The sequence below is a fragment of the Caretta caretta genome, chromosome 5 (genome assembly GCF_965140235.1).
Source record: "Caretta caretta isolate rCarCar2 chromosome 5, rCarCar1.hap1, whole genome shotgun sequence".
In the NCBI taxonomy this organism is placed as follows: domain Eukaryota; kingdom Metazoa; phylum Chordata; order Testudines; family Cheloniidae; genus Caretta; species Caretta caretta.
Window position 1 is genome coordinate 63,214,124 of NC_134210.1, and position 20,601 is coordinate 63,234,724.

The 20,601-nt window shown below is 45.9% G+C and overlaps 2 protein-coding genes across 2 annotated transcripts in view; one reads left to right on the forward strand and one right to left on the reverse strand.

Moving 5' to 3' along the window:
• The window catches only part of LOC125637390 (uncharacterized), a 35,506-nt gene extending 16,753 nt beyond the window's left edge, over positions 1-18,753 (forward strand). Inside the window, exon 3 of the mRNA XM_048851792.2 lies at positions 16,695-18,753. Within this exon, the coding sequence (XP_048707749.2) occupies positions 16,695-17,170 (476 nt within the window). The 3' untranslated portion in view covers positions 17,171-18,753. The remainder of the gene's footprint in view (positions 1-16,694) is intronic.
• LOC125636846 (uncharacterized) lies at positions 4,789-6,647 on the reverse strand. The gene is made up of 2 exons (XM_048850615.2): positions 5,714-6,647; positions 4,789-5,326 (listed from the first exon to the last, which is right to left on the reverse strand). Exons 1-2 carry the CDS (start codon positions 6,291-6,293, stop codon positions 4,806-4,808), a joined length of 1,101 nt encoding a protein of 366 aa, XP_048706572.2. The 5' UTR covers positions 6,294-6,647; the 3' UTR covers positions 4,789-4,805.
• Positions 18,754-20,601: the final 1,848 nt, after the last annotated feature.

Below are 20,601 nucleotides of genomic sequence, written 5' to 3' on the forward strand. Positions count from 1 at the left end.
GGATGGGGCAGGAGTCCCGGGGTGTGTGGGTGGGCAACGACCCCCTCGTGGGGTGAGGAGGGAACCCGTTGTCAAGATTTTGGCAGCTCATCATTGGCTAGAGGTCACACTCAATTATCATAATGGTCCCTTCTGGCCTTAAAATCTATGACAGTATAATGCAAGTACTTGTAATATTCAAGCTTTCCTCCACATGGTTCAGCCATAGTACCTCAATTCTGACTTACAGTACTCCTGACATGCCATTTGAGGTCCTCTTCTATGCTAAGACTGCTAACTCTGTTTGCATTGTGGGTAAATATCAGCTAAGGACTGTGTGCCTGATCGTGCAAAGACTTATGCATGGGTGTGAGTGATTAATCTACAGGAGTTGTTCCATGGACTTATCACATGGGTTAAATCACTCATGTGCATAAGTGTATGCAGGATCAGGCTGTAGGTTAAGACCACCAAATATATTATACTTGGAATTTGGCATTGAGCCCCATCATTGGGAGATTAGTGCATTAATCTCCTTAAAAAATCTCAGCTGCTTTAAGAGACTGCAATTTGAATTAATAAAATCTGAAAAATGGAATCCTATTGTTAAAATAATTAAACACCTGGGGCCAGATTCCAATGGCATTTACATTAAATCCTTCCAGTCCATTGACTTCAGGAGAGTTACTCTAGATTTACACTAGTGTAACTGAGATCCAAATATTGCCCTTGAAGTTTGGATTCGTTTATTACTAGTAATAAACAAATCTTCTCTCAGTGACAGAACACATTCCATTATTTACTACAAGGACGATTTCAGGTTGCAGTTACTATACAGAGCATTAAGCTTTGAACTTCTAGAACAAATGACAGCAAAAATTTAAATATTTCCTAGTTTTTTAGATATGTTTCTTAAAGGTACAAGTTACAGTTTTGATGGCAATAAAAAGTAGTTAAAACAGTAATACTTGGACAGAAGTTCACGTTTCTTTTAATTTATGGGAGAGAAATAGTAAATTTTGTAAAAGCGACAAAGAGTCCTGTGGCATCTTATAGACTAAGGGTATGTCTACACTACGAAATTAGGTCGAATTTATAGAAGTCGGTTTTTTAGAAATCGGTTTTATATATTCGAGTGTGTGTGTCCCCACAGAAAATGCTCTAAGTGCATTAAGTGCATTAACTCGGCGGAGCGCTTCCACAGTACCGAGGCAAGTGTCGACTTCCGGAGTGTTGCACTGTGGGTAGCTATCCCACAGTTCCCGCAGTCTCCGCTGCCCATTGGAATTCTGGGTTGAGATCCCAATGCCTGATGGGGCTAAAACATTGTCGCGGGTGGTTCTGGGTACATATCGTCAGCCCCCCGTTCCCTCCCTCCCCCCGTGAAAGCAAGGGCAGACAATCATTTCGCGCCTTTTTTCCTGAGTTACCTGTGCAGACGCCATACCATGGCAAGCATGGAGCCCGCTCAGGTAACCGTCACCCTATGTCTCCTGGGTGCTGGCAGACGTGGTACGGCATTGCTACACAGTAGCAGCAACCCCTTGCCTTGTGGCAGCAGACGGTACAGTACGACTGGTAGCCGTCATCGTCATGTCTGAGGTGCTCCTGGTCGCCTCTGTGAGGTCGATCAGGAGCGCCTGGGCAGACATGGGCACAGGGACTAAATTTGGAGTGACTTGACCAGATCATTCTCTTTAGTCCTGCAGTCAGTCCTATTGAACCGTCTTATGGTGAGCGGGCAGGCGATACGGACTGCTAGCAGTCGTACTGTACCATCTTCTGCCGAGCAGCCATGAGATGTGGATGGCATGCAGTCCTTCTGCACCGTCTGCTGCCAGCCAAAGATGTAAAAGATAGATGGAGTGGATCAAAACAAGAAATAGACCAGATTTGTTTTGTACTCATTTGCTTCCCCCCCTCCCCTGTCTAGGGGACTCATTCTTCTAGATCACACTGCAGTCACTTACAGAGAAGGTGCAGCGAGGTAAATCTAGCCATGTATCAATCAGAGGCCAGGCTAACCTTCTTGTTCCAATAAGGACAATAACTTAGGTGCACCATTTCTTATTGGAACCCTCCGTGAAGTCCTGCCTGAAATACTCCTTGATGTAAAGCCACCCCCTTTGTTGATTTTAGCTCCCTGAAGCCAACCCTGTAAGCGCCCCTCCCAGCGTCAGAGCAATGGCAAACAATCGGGCATCTGAGAGTGCTGTCCAGAGCAGTCACAATGGAGCACTCTGATGGGGCTAAAACATTGTCGCGGGTGGTTCTGGGTACATATCGTCAGCCCCCCGTTCCCTCCCTCCCTCCGTGAAAGCAAGGGCAGACAATCATTTCGCGCCTTTTTTCCTGAGTTACCTGTGCAGACGCCATACCACAGCAAGCATGGAGCCCGCTCAGGTAACCGTCACCCTATGTCTCCTGGGTGCTGGCAGACGCGGTACGGCTTTGCTGCACAGTAGCAGCAACCCATTGCCTTCTGGCAGCAGACGGTGCAATACGATTGGTAGTCGTCCTCGTCGTGTCCGAGGTGCTCCTGGCCACATCGGCTGGGAGCGCCTGGGCAGACATGGGCGCAGGGACTAAATTTGGAGTGACTTGACCAGGTCATTCTCTTTAGTCCTGCAGTCAGTCCTATTGAACCGTCTTATGGTGAGCGGGCAGGCGATACGGACTGCTAGCAGTCGTACTGTACCATCTTCTGCCAGGCAGGCAAGAGATGAGGATTGCTAGCAGTCGTATTGCACCATCTTCTGCCAGGCAGGCAAGAGATGGGGATGGCTAGCAGTCGTACTGTACCATCTTCTGCCGAGCAGCCATGAGATGTGGATGGCATGCAGTCCTTCTGCACCGTCTGCTGCCAGCCAAAGATGTAAAAGATAGATGGAGTGGGTCAAAACAAGAAATAGACCAGATTTGTTTTGTACTCATTTGCCTCCTCCCCTGTCTAGGGGACTCATTCCTCTAGGTCACACTGCAGTCACTCACAGAGAAGGTGCAGCGAGGTAAATCTAGCCATGTATCAATCAGAGGCCAGGCTAACCTCCTTGTTCCAATAAGAACGATAACTTAGGTGCACCATTTCTTATTGGAACCCTCCGTGCAGTCCTGCCTGAAATACTCCTTGATGTACAGGCACCCCCTTTGTTGATTTTAGCTCCCTGAAGCCAACCCTGTAAGCCGTGTCGTCAGTCGCCCCTCCCTCCGTCAGAGCAACGGCAGACAATCGTTCCGCGCCTTTTTTCTGTGCGGACGCCATACCAAGGCAAGCATGGAGGCCGCTCAGCTCACTTTGGCAATTAGGAGCACATTAAACACCACACGCATTATCCAGCAGTATATGCAGCACCAGAACATGGCAACGCGATACCGGGCGAGGAGGCGACGTCAGCGCGGTCCCGTGAGTGATCAGGACATGGACACAGATTTCTCTGAAAGCATGGGCCCTGACAATGCATGCATCATGGTGCTAATGGGGCAGGTTCATGCTGTGGAACGCCGATTCTGGGCTCGGGAAACAAGCACAGACTGGTGGGACCGCATAGTGTTGCAGGTCTGGGACGATTCCCAGTGGCTACGAAACTTTCGCATGCGTAAGGGCACTTTCATGGAACTTTGTGACTTGCTTTCCCCTGCCCTGAAGCGCATGAATACCAAGATGAGAGCAGCCCTCACAGTTGAGAAGCGAGTGGCGATAGCCCTGTGGAAGCTTGCAATGCCAGACAGCTACCGGTCAGTTGGGAATCAATTTGGAGTGGGCAAATCTACTGTGGGGGCTGCTGTGATGCAAGTAGCCCACTCAATCAAAGATCTGCTGATATCAAGGGTAGTGACCCTGGGAAATGTGCAGGTCATAGTGGATGGCTTTGCTGCAATGGGATTCCCTAACTGTGGTGGGGCCATAGACGGAACCCATATCCCTATCTTGGCACCGGAGCACCAAGCCGCCGAGTACATAAACCGCAAGGGGTACTTTTCGATAGTGCTGCAAGCTCTGGTGGATCACAAGGGACGTTTCACCAACATCAACGTGGGATGGCCGGGAAAGGTGCATGATGCTCGCATCTTCAGGAACTCTGGTCTGTTTCAAAAGCTGCAGGAAGGGACTTTATTCCCAGACCAGAAAATAACTGTTGGGGATGTTGAAATGCCTATATGTATCCTTGGGGACCCAGCCTACCCCTTAATGCCATGGCTCATGAAGCCATACACAGGCAGCCTGGACAGTGGTCAGGAGCTGTTCAACTACAGGCTGAGCAAGTGCAGAATGGTGGTAGAATGTGCATTTGGATGTTTAAAGGCGCGCTGGTGCAGTTTACTGACTCGCTTAGACCTCAGCGAAACCAATATTCCCACTGTTATTACTGCTTGCTGTGTGCTCCACAATATCTGTGAGAGTAAGGGGGAGACGTTTATGGCGGGGTGGGAGGTTGAGGCAAATCGCCTGGCTGCTGGTTACGCGCAGCCAGACACCAGGGCGGTTAGAAGAGCACAGGAGGGCGCGGTACGCATCAGAGAAGCTTTGAAAAACAGTTTCATGACTGGCCAGGCTACGGTGTGAAAGTTCTGTTTGTTTCTCCTTGATGAACCCCCCCGCCCCTTGGTTCACTCTACTTCCCTGTAAGCTAACCACCCTCCCCTCCTCCCTTTAATCATTGCTTGCAGAGCCAATAAAGTCATTGTTGCTTCACATTCATGCATTCTTTATTCATTCATCACACAAATAGGGGGATGACTACCAAGGTATCCCAGGAGGGGTGGTGGAGGAGGGAAGGAAAATGCCACACAGCACTTTAAGCACAGCACTTTAAAAGTTTACAACTTTAAAATTTATTGAATGACAGCCTTCTTTTTTTTGGGCAATCCTCTGTGGTGGAGTGGCTGGTTGGCCGGAGGCCCCCCCACCGCGTTCTTGGGCGTCTGGGTGTGGAGGCTATGGAACTTGGGGAGGAGGGCGGTTGGTTACAGAGGGGCTGCAGTGGCAGTCTGTGCTCCAGCTGCCTTTGCTGCAGCTCAACCATACACTGGAGCATACTGGTTTGGTCCTGCAGCAGCCTCAGCATTGAATCCTGCCTCCTCTCATCACGCTGCCGCCACATTTGAGCTTCAGCCCTGTCTTCAGCCTGCCACTTACTCTCTTCAGCCCTCCACCTCTCCTCCTGGTCATTTTGTGCTTTCCTGCACTCTGACATTATTTGCCTCCACGCATTCGTCTGTGCTCTGTCAGTGTGGGAGGACAGCATGAGCTCGGAGAACATTTCATCACGAGTGCGTTTTTTTTTCTTTCTAAGCTTCACTAGCCTCTGGGAAGGAGAAGATCCTGTGATCATTGAAACACATGCAGCTGGTGGAGAAAAAAAAAGGGACAGCGGTATTTAAAAAGACGCATTTTATAAAACAGTCGCTACACTCTTTCAGGGTAAACCTTGCTGTTAACATTACATACATAGCACATGTGCTTTCGTTACAAGGTCGCATTTTGCCTCCTCCCACCGCGTGAACGGATTTTGGTTGAATGCCAGCAAACATACACTGCAATGCTTTGTTCTACAGTGATTCCCGAGTACGTGTTACTGGCCTGGAGTGGTAAAGTGTCCTACCATGAAGGACGAAATAAGGCTGCCCTCCCCAGAAACCTTTTGCAAAGGCAGAACCGCAAATGCCAGGGCAAAGTAATCCTTTCACATGCTTGCTTTTAAACCATGTATAGCATTTTAAAAGGTACACTCACCAGAGGTCCCTTCTCCGCCTGCTGAGTCCAGGAGGCAGCCTTGGGTGGGTTCGGGGGGTACTGGCTCCAGGTCTAGGGTGAGAAACAGTTCCTGGCTGTCGGAAAAAACGGTTTCTCCGCTTGCTTGCTGTGAGCTATCTACAACCTCCTCATCATCATCTTCTTCGTCCCCAAAACCTACTTCCGTATTGCCTCCATCTCCATTGAAGGAGTCAAACAACACGGCTGGGGTAGTGGTGGCTGAACCCCCTAAAATGGCATGCAGCTCATCATAGAAGCGGCATGTTTGGGGCTCTGACCCAGAGCGGCTGTTCGCCTCTCTGGTTTTCTGGTAGGCTTGCCTCAGCTCCTTCAGTTTCACGCGGCACTGCTTCGCGTCCCTGTTATGGCCTCTGTCCTTCATGCCCTGGGAGATTTTGACAAAGGTTTTGGCATTTCGAAAACTGGAACGGAGTTCTGATAGCACGGATTCCTCTCCCCAAACAGCGATCAGATCCCGTACCTCCCGTTCGGTCCATGCTGGAGCTCTTTTGCGATTCTGGGACTCCATCATGGTCACCTGTGCTGATGAGCTCTGCATGGTCACCTGCAGCTTGCCACGCTGGCCAAACAGGAAATGAGATTCAAAAGTTCGCGGTTCTTTTCCTGTCTACCTGGCCAGTGCATCTGAGTTGAGAGTGCTGTCCAGAGCGGTCATAATGGAGCACTCTGGGATAGCTCCCGGAGGCCAATACCATCGAATTGTGTCCACAGTACCCCAAATTCGAGCCGGCAACGTCGATTTAAGTGCTAATCCACTTGTCAGGGGTGGAGTAAGGAAATCGATTTTAAGAGCCCTTTAAGTCGAAATAAAGGGCTTCATTGTGTGGACGGGTGCAGGTTTACATCGATTTAACGCTGCTAAATTCGACCTAAAGTCCTAGTGTAGACCAGGGCTAACAGACGTATTGGAGCATAAGCTTTCGTGGGTGAATACCCACTTCGTCGAATGCATGTAGTGGAAATTTCCAGAGGCAGGTATAAATATGCAAGCAAGAATCAGGCTAGGGATAACGAGGTTAGTTCAATCAGAGAGGATGAGGCCCCCTTCTAGCAGTTGAGTAAATTTTGTGACTTTCAGGGCATATTACATGTAAATAGCAAATGTTCACAAATTCAGGGTTCATATTTAGACTACTTTTGGTTCTGTTTTTGACCCTTTACTATCTTAGCCATTGGATACTACTGTTGATTATTGCACACTATTGGTGGGATTTTCCAAAGTGCTCAGTGTTGGTCCAATTTGGCTCCCTTTGAAATCAGTGGGAGTTATCCCACTGACATAAAGGGAGCAGAGCAGGCTGGTCCTGCAGGGTTTTATAAAACCCTCCTGACTGCTGCTCTGAGAAACACTTTTTACTCTTTCATCTGCCACCAGCAGCTCATGAGAGTAGTGCTTCACTGGAACCTTCCTACAGATGCTGGATACCAGGATGGGCAACATTTTCAGATGTCATGATGAAACAATGAGTGTAAAATCGTCTGTGTCTTGACACTTTTTAGTAGCACAGAACAATCTATTTCCTTCATGAGCAAAATGCAGCCTTTTCTTTTTATCATTTAACTAAACTATCATATATGACTTTGAGGATGTTTTTAAAAAACATATTTTATTGTTAATTACTTTCATATACGCACTTTACAGTGTAGAACATAATAGTTAAGTGCCAATACATTTTATTCAAGGGCAAGATGATTCAGTGGAATATCACTCTGAACTTTAATCTTTGAATACCTGGGCTCAAATCTGTTTAAATCATCAGTAAAAACACATTTTTGTTTGTTCGTGTCAAGAATCTCCCATATGATTTACAATAATTACCTTAAAAACTTGCTGATTGGCTATCAATAGATCAATACAGTTGCCTCAGTTTTGGCATTACTTAAATTTCTCTATACTTTATTTGCAGTATTAGCTATAGTAGGAAATGCAACTGTGAAGATTTTAAGGTGACTGTTACAATACAGTACTGGCAATCTGTTCAGGAGAGGTTTGATGACTATATTAATATTCAGGATTGCTGTGCTGGGTAAACTTTGGGAGTGCCTACTCACACTGTGTCTGCCCTTAGCCAGTGCTATCACAGGTGAAATGTGCTCCCTGCATCAAACAGCTCTAAATAAGCAGTAGTTGCATTCATAATAAATAAATACAATGAGGCTTGCATATGTTTCTAAAGCAATTGTACTCCAATTTTCATGTAATCCTGGTATTCTAATAAACTTGAACATTTGTAGACCTACTTAGAAACAGTGAATTGATGTACTTCTGGTGGCACACATGAAGTTGATCTGGTGATCAACTCTAGTGATCTGGTACCTTGTTGACTAGTTTAGTCCAGAAGCCAAGGGCTCAATGGGCAAAGAAACTGAACTATCCTCTCACTGTTAGAGATTGGCTTTACCGAATAATATTGAGCCACATTGGTGGTGGTAGTTGTTCTTATCTTTATGCCTTCCACGGTGCCTAGGAACTCCACTCATGCACTAGGACCTCCTTGTGCTCGGTGCTGTATAAATAGAACAAAGAGACAGTCCCCCACCCGAAAAAGTTTACAATCCAAGCATAAGACAAAAATGGATACAGACAGATCAAGGGAGGTGCTTGTTACAAGGAACTGTTGGTCAGCATGATAGGTTAGCAGTACTCTCTGCACACCAGCATAGTAGCTGTCAGGAATCAGGGCGTGCAACTGAGCCAGTCTGGAAGAAGGGCCTGCAGCAGAGCCAGTAGCTGGGCAACCTAATGAGCGCAGCTGGCCTGTAGTAGTCTAACTTAGTGGCTCTCAATCTTTCCAGACTGCTGTACCCCTTTCAGGAGCCTGATTTGTCTTGCGTACCCCCAAGTTTCATCTCACTTAAAAATTACTTGCTTACAAAATCAGACATAAAAATACAAAAGTGTCACAGCACACTATTACTGAAAAGGTGCTTACTTTCTCATCTTTACAGTATAATTATAAAATAAATCAGTAGGAATATAAATACTGTACTTACATTTCAATATATAGTATATAGCACAGTATAAATAAGTCATTGTATGAAATTTTAGTTTGTACTGATTTTGCTTGTGCTTTTTATGTAGCCTGTTGTAAAACTTGGCAAATAACTAGATGAGTCGATGTACCACCTGCAAGACCTCTGTGTACCCCATGGGGTACACATACCCGTGGTTGAGAACCACTGGTCTAACTGGTTGGCTACGCTACCTGATTGGTTGGAAGAGTCAGGAGATCAGCTCCTAAACCCAACAACAGTTCAGTGGCTGCTCAAAACATTTGCCTATGGCTGAAATAGCTCCTGCTCTTGCTTGTTCCCAGCCTTGCTCCCTCCTTGCTCCTGCCTTGGACCGAGCCTTGCCCCTGCTTTGTCTCACTCCAGATAATCCAGTTCTAACCCTCGGCTCTGATTCCTGACCACTGACTTCATCTCTGACCCTTGGCTCTGGCGTCGGGCCTTTGACTCCAGTTCTGAGCCTGGTGCTGACTCCTGCTGTGACCCTGGGCTCTGATTCCTGGCTACCAACTCCTTTTCTGCAGAACTGCTGCCTAGCCACTCGGTCCCTAGTCTGTAGCAGTGTATGGGATTCTTCCGTCTTAAGTGCAGGACTCTGCACTTGTCAGATTTCTTTGGGCCCAATCCTCTAATTTGTCTAGGTCCATCTGTATCCTATCCTTACCCTCCAGCTTATCTACCACTCCTCCCAGTTTAGTGTCATCTGCAAACTTGCTGAGGGTGCAATCCACGCCATCCTCCAGATCATTAATGAAGATATTGAACAAAACTGGCCACAGGACTGACCTTTGGGGCACTCCGCTTGATACCGGCTGCCAACTAGACATGGAGCCATTGATCACTACCCATTTTGCCTGATGATCTAGCTAGCTTTCTATCCACCTTGTAGTCCATTCATCCAGCCCATACTTCTTTAACTCGCTGGCAAAATTACTGTGGGAGACCATATCAAAAGCTTTGCTAAAGTCCAGAAATAACACGTTCACTGCTTTCCCCTCATCCACAGAGCCAGATGTATGTATGTATACATAGATGTATAGTCAATATTCCTAACTTTAGATACAAAAATGATACATGCATACAAATGAAATAATCATATTCAGCAAATCATAACCTTTCCAATGATATCTCACATGCCTTATCTTGCACAAAACATATCATCGTTATACTATAATTATATTATAACAATAATTGTATGAAGAATATGGGGTGTAGTGTCACAATGGGCAAAATAATTTTGTTCCAGGGAGGGGAACCTGTTGGTTATTAATAACTAATCAGCCAGTTTATAGTTGGCAAAGTAAGCAATCTTAACTAAATCCTATGACATTGAAGAACATATTTAAATTATTTACTTAGAAAAAGCCATTTGAGGAGCTGTTTTAAGAAACACCAGTTACGAATGTGAAGAATTTTACATTCCACTGTTTCACTGTTTACCAATGTTTAGTCCCTGTCTCCTCTCCAAATATGTAGTCCAATCATTTGGTGTTTCAGGAGAAACTGTTAGTCTTTTAAGTTACAACAGCATTTTAATATTCCAGGAAAATCATTACAAGAGTTGCAAATCTAATCCCTTAGCACTTTTTTAATTTCCTCTCACCAATCCATGTTGAAGTCTTAGGGCATAGCTACACTTACAGATGTAGAGCGCTGTGAGTTAAACCAGCCCTCGGAGACCGCAGCAGGGAAAGCGCTGCCGTGTGTTCACACTGTCAGCTGCAAGCTCAGTGGTGTGGCCACATTTGCGGCACTTGCAACGGCATTGGGAGCGGTGCATTATGGGTAGCTATCCCGCAGAGCATCTCTTCCCATTCTGGAGCTGTGGCTTGTGGGAAGGGGCGGGTGGGGGGGCACGGGGCATCCTGGGTCCTGTCCCAATGCCCCGTGATGCATCCCAGCAATCCCTGTGCTTCCATCCACATTTGATGCCATCTTTCAACGGTTTTTGTACTGCGTGCTCTGTCTTCCCTTTCGGTCTGTGGGAATGGATCCCGAACTAGTGAGGAATATGCTGATGGGTCTCGCCAGAACGTCACAAATTGCAGTCGAGTTACTCCTTAAACTACAGAGTGACAGTGAGGAGTCCGACGATGATGTTGACTCGCATAATGCACACAACATGAGATTGCTTGTGGCATTCACAGACATGCTCACCACAGTGGAACGCCACTTTTGAGCTCGGGAAACAAGCACTGAGTGGTGGGATCACATCGTCATGCAAGTCTGGGATGACAAGCAGTGGCTGCAGAACTTTCGGATGAGGAAAGCCATTTTCATGGGACTGTGTGCTGAGCTTGCCCCCACCCTGCGACACAAAGACACGAGATTGAGAGCTGCACTACCGGTGAAGAAGTAGGTGGTTATTGCAATCTGGATGCTGGCTACTCCAGACTGCTACTGATTGGTCGCTACCCAGTTCGGAGTGGGAAGTCGACCGTTGGAATCATGTTGATGCAAGTTTGCAGGGCGATTAATCGCATCCTGCTCAGAAGAACCATAACTCTGGGCAACATGCTTTACATTGTGTCTGGCTTTGCACAAATGGGTTTCCCTAACTGCAGAGGGGCAATAGATGGGACGCATATTCCAATTCTGGCACCAGATCACCTAGCCTCCGAATACATAAATCAGAAAGGGTATTTCTCAATGGTTCTCCAGGTGCTTGTGGATCACTGTGGGCATTTCATGGACATTAATGCAGACTGGTCCAGAAAGGTGCATGATGCATGCATCTTTCAGAACACAGGCCTGTTCAGGAAGCTGCAAGCCGGGACTTTCTTCCCAGAGCAGAAGATCACCATAGGGGAAGTCAAAATGCCTATTGTGATCCTTGGAGACCCCACTTACCCTTTAATGCCATGGCTCATGAAACCATACACAGGGAGCCTTGACAGCAGCAAGGAGCGGTTCAACAACAGGCTGAGTCGGTGCAGAATGTCTGTTGAGTGTGCTTTGGCTGTTTAAAGGGCCGCTGGTGTTGTCTGTATGGGAAGCTGGACCTTGCCAATGACAACATCCCCACGGTTATAGCTGTGTGAGGTACCCTCCATAACATTTGGGAAGGGAAGGGTGAAAGTTTCACTCAGACATGGACCACGGAGTTCAACACCTGGAGGCTAAATTTGAACAGCCAGAGACTAGGGCTATTAGAGGGGCTCAGCACGGGGCTGTAAGGATTAGGGATGCCTTGAGGGAGTAATTCGATGCTGAAAGGCGACTGGAATGTTTGGTGCCCTGCATGGGAGTGAAGTGCATCGGTTACAATGCTAGTAGGCATCTGTGTTTGCTATGTATGATGCACTGAATTGCAGCACCTGTTGCTTTGCTGGGCTATGGTATCTTTTATTTAATGCAATAAAGAATGTTTTCAAAGCCAAAAAATTCATTTATTGAAAAGAAACCCAACTGCTTGGGAAACACACATGACATGTCACAGCTGTACTGTGTGGGAGGAGGGAAGGGGGCAGGGTGGGAATGTGACAATCATAGATTTGTGTATGCCCTGTTATCATATTCAGCCTTTCTGTCTGGAGTGCCGTGCAATGAGTGCTGCACTTCAGGCTGGCTAAAATGCATGGTGATGGGGGTTGAGTGCAGTGGGTAAGGGTCATAGTTTCCAGGGCTGGGTGGTGAAGCTATAGGTTTTTGGAGGCAGCTGGTGGTGATAAGAAACTTGATGTTGGGGAAAGTGGGTTGGCGGTGTCATGGGGGCACAAGAGAAAGAGTTGTGGGACAAGGGCTGTGGTGGGGGGGCGGCTGTGGATCCGCTCCATCTGGAGTGCTATGAGCACCCACATCGAGTCCGGTTGGTGCTTCATAAAGCTTAGGAGCTGCTCCATGTTTTGGTGCCGGCGATCCTCATTCTGCTGGTGGAGCCTCCTTTCGGTCTCCCGCCACTCCTGTACTTTTGGATTTTCAGTAGGGTACTGCTGCATGACTTCATGCAGAAGGTCCTCCTTGCTTCTTCACAGACGCTTCCTGATTCTTTGCAGCCTTTTGGCCATTGATAACAAGGACAGCTGGGATCTCAAGGTTGCATCTGAAAAGCCAAAATGCAACACTTAACAGAGGCAGCATGGTTAACACCAGACAAAGCAATGATTCGGCCAAACTTAAAGACAAACACAGTGCATACAATAGCAGAAAGTGCCCATCGCAAAGCGAGTGCACATAACCCACAAGAGCCCTGAAATGGTGAATAAGCACAGGGGCAAGGGGGACTGATTGTTTCAGGGCCATACTGTCCTCTGGGGTTCTGTTCCTTGGGGAGAGACAACAGCTGAACACTGTCCCCACGTTTTCCACAGGATGACTTTATCCTGGAAGATATCTTGCTGCTGAGGGTGATCTGGGAAGCAAGGGAAGGTCTTCTACTACAATGCGGCTTCCACCCTGGCCCTTATGCCGCTTGCCTGTGTGCAGCAATGGTCCCCCTGCGCCTCACTGCACAGTGGCATGGACATGTTAGCCTTACTGGGACAAAGAGCACAGTAGCTCTGCCAAAGAACCTGCGCAAGCGGATTGCCCAGCTTCTGCATGAAACCTTCGATGAGATCACTGAGGCCGATTATCGTGATGTGAGAGAGCATATCAATGCCCTAGTCCACATCTCGGCATGCATGCAGCCCTGACTCTTCTTTCTGCAACCCTCCTCGCCCCAACAGCCCACACTGAACAACTACCTTTCCAACATAAAAATCGCTTACCAGGCACCTCTGCTACTGTTTGTTTTTCCACAAGCACCATCCGCTGTGACTGGCTACCTTCCTCCTGGCTTGAAAACAGCTCCTGGCTGCATGCATCTAGGGATGCTGGGCCATCCTCTAGCTCTGGGCCTCCCTGCTCCTCAGCACCCTCACTCCTGCTTTCCTCCTCCTGCCTTGTTAAACTCTGGGCTGCTATGGCCTCTGAAGTGTCCATGGTGCTCTTTGGAGTGGAGGTGGGGTCTCCCCCAAGTATCCCATCCTGCTCTTTGTAGAAATGGCAGGTCGTGGGCGCAGCACTGCAGAGGCAGTTTGCCTTCCGCGCTTTGTGGTAGGCATTCCGTAGCTCCTTCACTTTGACCCTCCACTGCGTCTCGGTCATGGCCCCTTTCTATCATGGCCCTTGATATCTGCCCATAGATATCGTAATTCCTGGAGCACAGCTGGGACTGGACAGCTTCCTCCCCCAAAACACTGATCCCCAGCTCCATACTGGGGATCGCCTGGTGCATGAAGGCATGGTCACCTGGAAAGATTCGCTGAGAGCACTCCACACCTGGCTGAGCAAACAGGAAGGGGAATTTTAAAATTCCCAAAGAATTTAAAGGGCAGGTCTGACAGTTGGTCACCTGAGGGCAGGGCAGTAGAGTTCAAAGTGATGACTAGAGTGGCTAGAACAGGCATTGTGGGACACTTCTGGAGGCCGATCAGAGCGCACTAACAGACCAGGGCATCTACCCTGGCACCGCGGCACTCCAGCTGGGGCACAGCAAGCTTTATGCTTCTCGTGGAGATGGATTACCAGGGCGCTCCATCGGTGGAGTCTGGGTGCTCTACATGCCTTGCCAGTGTGGATACCTCAGGAGTTAGGGCACCTGGGGCTGATTTAATGCGTTCCAACTCGCAAGTGTAGCCAAGGCCTTAGGGTGGTTTTCCTTGGGTTGCTTTCATCTTGAGTCTTCTCTGTTTTTGTTAATTTGTTTATGGTACTTTGCTTGTGGAATGGTGTGTTTGAGCAGGATTGCATAGGGTGTGTATGTGTGAGGAGCTCACTTTACAAGTTTTTTTTTTACCCTTCTCCTTTCTGTTTTCCTGAGATTATTAGATTTCCTGAGGAAAGCACACCTCTTCCAGGCTTGTTTAGATTCTAAACTGGTTACTGTCACCCTTTCATTGGCTTTATGTCTTTAGGGTTGGCTTAGGTGACACTTTCAGTTCCTAAATATGCCTAAATGTTCTGTTTAATGAATATGCAACATTTCTTTAATTGCCTTTGTTTTTCTTGTGGCAGGAATGATCCAGACAACTTTTAAAGTTTGTTTTAACTCTTTTTTATTCAGTCCAGTTTGAAATAATCTGTCAGTTTTATTAGAGTTATATAAAAAGATTCTCTTTTTAAAAAGTCCAAACACTCCTGTTCTTTATATGAAAGTTTGCAAAATAGTCTTTTAAAATTAAATAACTCTTACAAAGTCTTTATCTTAAATAATTTAAAGTTGATGACTTCGGAGAGATGATACTCATCTTCCAGAATTGGTTAGGGTTTGTTTGTGTACTGCCAGTACGTAATTAGTTTCCCATTAATATAAATAGTCTGTACTTAAATGGCTTCCTACACTAGTTTAGCAAGGTCATTAGATTCCAGGTGGTACATAAAGCATTTTACCATTTACATAGCAATAACATCAGGAATTATATAGAAGCAGATTTTGTAACATAACAAATTAAACATTTTATATTTCAAAATATTCTGGCTAGAACATTCTTGCAGATATATTTTTAAGATTAAATAATGATGCAAACAAGTTAATAATAACTTAAAAATAAGATATAACTATTTGATTAATATTATATTTGCATCGATATTGAGGTCTCTCCCCCACATCACACAGCAAGGCTTGAGTCTCTAGATTCCAGTCTTCTGTTCATTCTTCTAGACCACACCTCAGTCATGTATCACCAGGGTGAGGGAAAGCCCCAGTTATGCATCTTACACTGGCTGCAAGGAAGGGGATGGTATAGGAGCCTTTATGCTCCTACATCAGGTTTATGTATTATCTCAGAGAAGCTACACTGGCTTTTAGATTTTTATTGCCTTAATTCAGCTGAGGTGTGAGGCCATTGTCAATGAAATCACCTGAAGAGAACTTCCCCAAAATGCCACATCCTGATAGGACAGGGTGATGCAGGATGAGATCATAAGTGGATCTTAATTCGAGTATAATCTCCCTCCTTTGTCTTCTCCACACATGGAAGGGGATGGATTGTTTCTGTCTAGGATCTAGGAAGTAAACAATTATAGATCTTGCAGAATTTCAACTCTATGCATAGGGGTAAAAAATGAGTAGATTCCTAAATATTTTCTTTTTTTGTACCCTTCCAATCATAACCTTATTAAAAAAGAAAGTCAGGGTTATCATATATTGTTGTATCAGTTAGAAGCTTTGAACTCTGCAGTGTCTAACCCATAGTCATGGTACCAAATCCAGGAGGAAAAGGAAAAAGTTCTGCACAGTTCTACTGCATAACAATGTTTTTTCCCTTGTATCTTATTTATATAACAATAAAAAGACAAACCCATAAAAGGGAAAAGTGCTACTTCTCTTTGGCACCTTGACTTGGATATATAAAGGGAACAAATTCCATAACCCTGACCTTGTTTTATACCATTTTTCATTATTTGAGTCTACTATGGATTAACAAGAACATATGTAATCAGTGATGACTTCCATTGTGGCTACTCTCGGCTTGTGTTTTTCTAGTTGAAATGTCAAGGTATGGGCTGACAGTCTAATGGGAATACAAGATCTGAATTTTAGACAGCTGCTGAGAAGGAGAAAGGGAGTGGCTAACATAATTTGAAAGCAACTTGTCTGATCAATTTGGGAGTAGCATTCAGGCGTCTTTGGCAGAGGGCTAGTGACTACTACACACAGGCACTGTTGATTTCTGGTAGAGGAGGAAATCCTTTCTCTAACACACTGTATTGTCAGTCTTAGCTTTTCTAGATAAATGATGAACCACATGTTGCAAAGAACCAGGTGATCCACAGGACAAGAAATTTATAGCTTTACTGACACATTCCAAGCCATGTCAAAACTACTACTGATTTATGCTTTTATACTTTAATGCGAGTACTGGCACTTATAAATCTCCCTGATTATTCCTGTTGATGTGAAATGTCTGTTGTAATTTAACTCACTGCCCTGTTATCTCTTAAGGTGATGAGGCCCTGTCAAGGTTTGGAAAAGAGTTCTTCTTCTCTTTGGAGAATTCACTCAAAGACTGTGGGGAACAATGGGATAAAGCAGCCAGTGAAATGGAAACTTCACAAACTGAACTGGCTCTAGCCTTTGAAAACCTTCAGAGCTTTAGAAAGGAACGAAAAAAGAAGAAAACAGAATCCATTCCTCATTTTACAAAGTCTGAAGTGGGGGAGAGTGCAGGAGGAGGAGCTGCAAGCGGCTTGGATAAGATTTCAAAAGATAACCCAGTGCCAGATTCAACACCCCTGCCTCCTCCACACAGTGAGAGACCTTTGCCCAACCATGTGTCTGCGATGGCAGAAGCATCCAGCAACTCATCATCCAAACGGCAGCAGCAGAGTTCTAAGGGGTTATTCATTCACCAAAAGGGGAAGAGCTCCCACAGGAGTAAGAGCATGAAGACCACTGCAAGGCCACCTTGGCAAGATTAACCATCACTTTATCTTTAATATCTTTTTCTTCAAAAATGGTTTGAGCTAGTTTGTAATATTTTGTGTTATGATGAACTCCAGGGGCACAACTTTGCTAGGTGTTGGGAAAAGAATAAGTCGGGGGGTTGAGGGAACTCAACACCTTGTAAATGGTGTTGGGAACCTCATAGGGGGCCTGATCAAAGCTCATTGAAGTCAATGACAAAATTCCCATCCAGGGGCTTTGGATCAGGTCCTTAGTTCATGCTAGAATGCAGCAAACCAGAAGGATAGAAGTAGATGGCTGGTGTTAAACTAGAATGAATAGCTTTTGAAGAGGTAATATACACACTCAGCACATCGACTGTACTAATGTTATGCTGGATGTATGTGCTGTTTCATCACAGATGTGTTTTTACACTTTGTGAAGGTTATAGAATGACTAAAAAAAAATCGCTGGCACCAGGCTTGGTTTTGTTTCATTACCAAAAGCACATAGGGGACTTAACAGACCACAGCCATCTGACAAATGTTTATAAATTTGTTCTTCTTTGACTTGGCATCTGTATTGAAAGGAAATCTCTCTAGATTCCCAAGCTCATGTGAATGATAAATCTCTTGAATGCCCCAAATTACTACATATACAAGGAGAAGAGAATTGTGTTCATAATGTTTACTGATAACAAATGGTTTTGGAGAGCCTTACTTTACTGAGAATGACAATGTAAATAAGTCAGAATTGAGTGTGTAATGTTCCTGTTTTTAAAATTTGATATTATATTTTTATTCTAAATCACCTTTTTTGTTAATTCTAAAGATTATAAAGTTTTATTTTCTGGTGAGAAAAATTGAAGTTGCAGACATAGTATTTTTGTTGTATTTCTGTTACTGTTCTTCCTTCCTTTCTCTTAGTACTAGTAAGATAGGAAGGTCCATTGGTCCATTTAACTTTCCAAAGAGCCTGGATGTTGGGATGGGTGCAGACAGAAATGCAATAACTGAAATATATTTGCTTGTGTCATTTTTCTCTGTTGTACCAAAAGCAAGTGTTTTGCAATGGTTACACCAACCACTTCAAGAGAACAGCTGTGAATTCACAAGTGGGATTAATTTGGTGGCTGTAATAGCGGTAACAGAGTAAACGTAGTCAAAAGACCAGCATTTTGGGTTTGCTTTTTTTATGTCTTTTATGCCAGTCATATGTCAGAAAGACAGGAAGCGAGAGCTTATTAACTTGGACTGATTTTTCCCTGTGGGGCCGACCGGTCAGCAGCCCTGGACCCCACCATGTGGGGCTGGCCAGAATGGCAGCCCAAGACCCCGCCATGCAGGCAGCCCCAGACCCCACTGGACTCTGCCACATGGGGCTGGCAGGGTGGCAGCCTGGAACCTGCCACTCTGGACCCCGACCCCGCTGTGCTGCACCGTGCCCTGCCTGGCCAGGCAGCCTGGACCTCAAGGCGCTGGGTGGCCAAGCAGCTGCTAACCCAGCCCCACAGCCTGCATGTGGCCCATGAGCTGTGGGTTAAGAACTGCTGATCTAGAGCCTCAGAGCCTACTGAGGAAATCTCCGAACAGCAGGAGATTGAGCCAAAAGAGGAGACCACAACACCAACTCATTTCTCTTCCTTCTCTTCAGATGAGGCCGTAATGCCCCCTCCTCCATCCATGGCAGCCAATTTAAGGTCTTTCAGGACCTTACAAAGAGGATGGCAGATTTATTACAAATCCCTCTTGAGTTGAGAGACACCCACCATAAACTGCTGGACATTCTACATACTTCCTCCTCAAGGATCGCCCACCCAATTAATGAGGTGCTTTTGGACCCAGTAAGATTCATATGGCAAACAACAGCATCGGCCGCACAGATGTGCAGGCCAACAAAATGCATTATGCCCCCACCAAAGACTCAGGGTTCTTCTTCTCCCACTCTCCATCTAATTCCATTGTGGTGGATAAAATGAACTCCTGTGGCCACCAGCACTATTCAAAATCCACCCCTTACTATAGGGATTGGGAGAGACTGGACTTGTTTGGGAGAAAGATCTACTCTTCCCGACTTTGCAATTTCTTATTGCAAATGACCAAGCACTAACGGCCAAATACGATTGCACAAATTATGCCAAGCTTAACAACTTTATTGATGATACAGAGATCAACTTCAGGCCATCATACAGGAGGGGCAATTGTGGCAAAAACAGAACTCCAAACTGCACTAGCTGCCACGGATACTGCAGCCTGTTCAATAGCCACAGTAGTCATGATGTGGTGAGTGACATGGCTGTATCTTTCACGACTGCCAAAGGAGGTTCAGATGACTGTCAAGGATCTCCCCTTCAAACTCTTTGCAGATAAGACCGATGCCAAGCTCCATAAGACTTCAGAGCCACACTTCGCTCACCAGGGCTAGGCAAAAAAGTAAATTTACTCCTCAGCGTTCCCAAAAGTCATGTCCAGCCCAGTACCCATTACAGTGCTATTGTGAGCCACAATGGAAAAAGTCTAAAATTCAAAGGTGTAAATCATCACGCCCTCAGTCTTCCACATCACAACCTTCCACCTCAAAACTCCAATTTTGACTCCTTGGTTGAGGCCTCAAGAAACTGCTCCCCATGACACCAGATGCAGCTTTCCAACCTTTCACATCCCTTTGGATATTGTCTGGCTCTGTTTCATCAGAATTGGGAACACATAACATCTGACAGATGGGTTTCAGAAATTATCTCTCATGGGTATTCTATCCACTTCCCCACCCTCCCTCCCCATCCCTCTTCAGGGACCCCTCTCATGAGATACTATTACGACAGGAAATAGATCCTCTCCTATCTCTAGGAGCCATAGACACATCTATGCGTGCATATCTCTGAGGCAAAGGGGTTTTATTCCTGATATTTCCTGATCCCTAAGAAAAAGGGAGGTTGGAGACCCATACTGGACCTCAGAGCACTGAACAAATATGAGAAGCCTCAAAAATTCAAGATGGTCACATTAGCAGCGATTATTCCATCCATGGAACAGGGAGATTGGTTCTCAGCCCTTGACTTTCAGGATGCCTATTTTCCACATATTGATTGTACCAGCCCACAGACAATTCCTCCTGTTTACCCTAGGTCAGGACTACTACCGGTACAGAGTACTTCCTTTTAGCCTCTCGTTAGCCCACACAGTATTCTCCAAGGTCCTCTCCTTAGTAGCGGCACACTTATGCACCCTGGGGATCATGATCTACCCATACTTGGATGACTATCTCCTTAGGGCCCACTCTGAAGACACCCACAGGACAATAAACTTGTTCACGAAGGTATGACTGCGGTATCAAGTGGAGTGCCCCAAGGGTCAGTCCTGGGGCCGGTTTTGTTCAATATCTTCATAAATGATCTGGAGGATGGTGTGGATTGCACTCTCAGCAAATTTGCGGATGATACTAAACTGGGAGGAGTGGTAGATACGCT

Excerpts from the sequence above, each read along its gene's own strand:
- LOC125636846 (XM_048850615.2), bottom strand. The coding sequence starts at position 6,293 with ATGCAGAGCTCATCAGCACAGGTGACCATGATGGAGTCCCAGAATCGC. Across the intron at positions 5,327-5,713 it reads AGGCGGAGAAGGGACCTCTG|CTGCATGTGTTTCAATGATC; the intron begins GTGAGTGTACCT and ends TTTCTCCACCAG.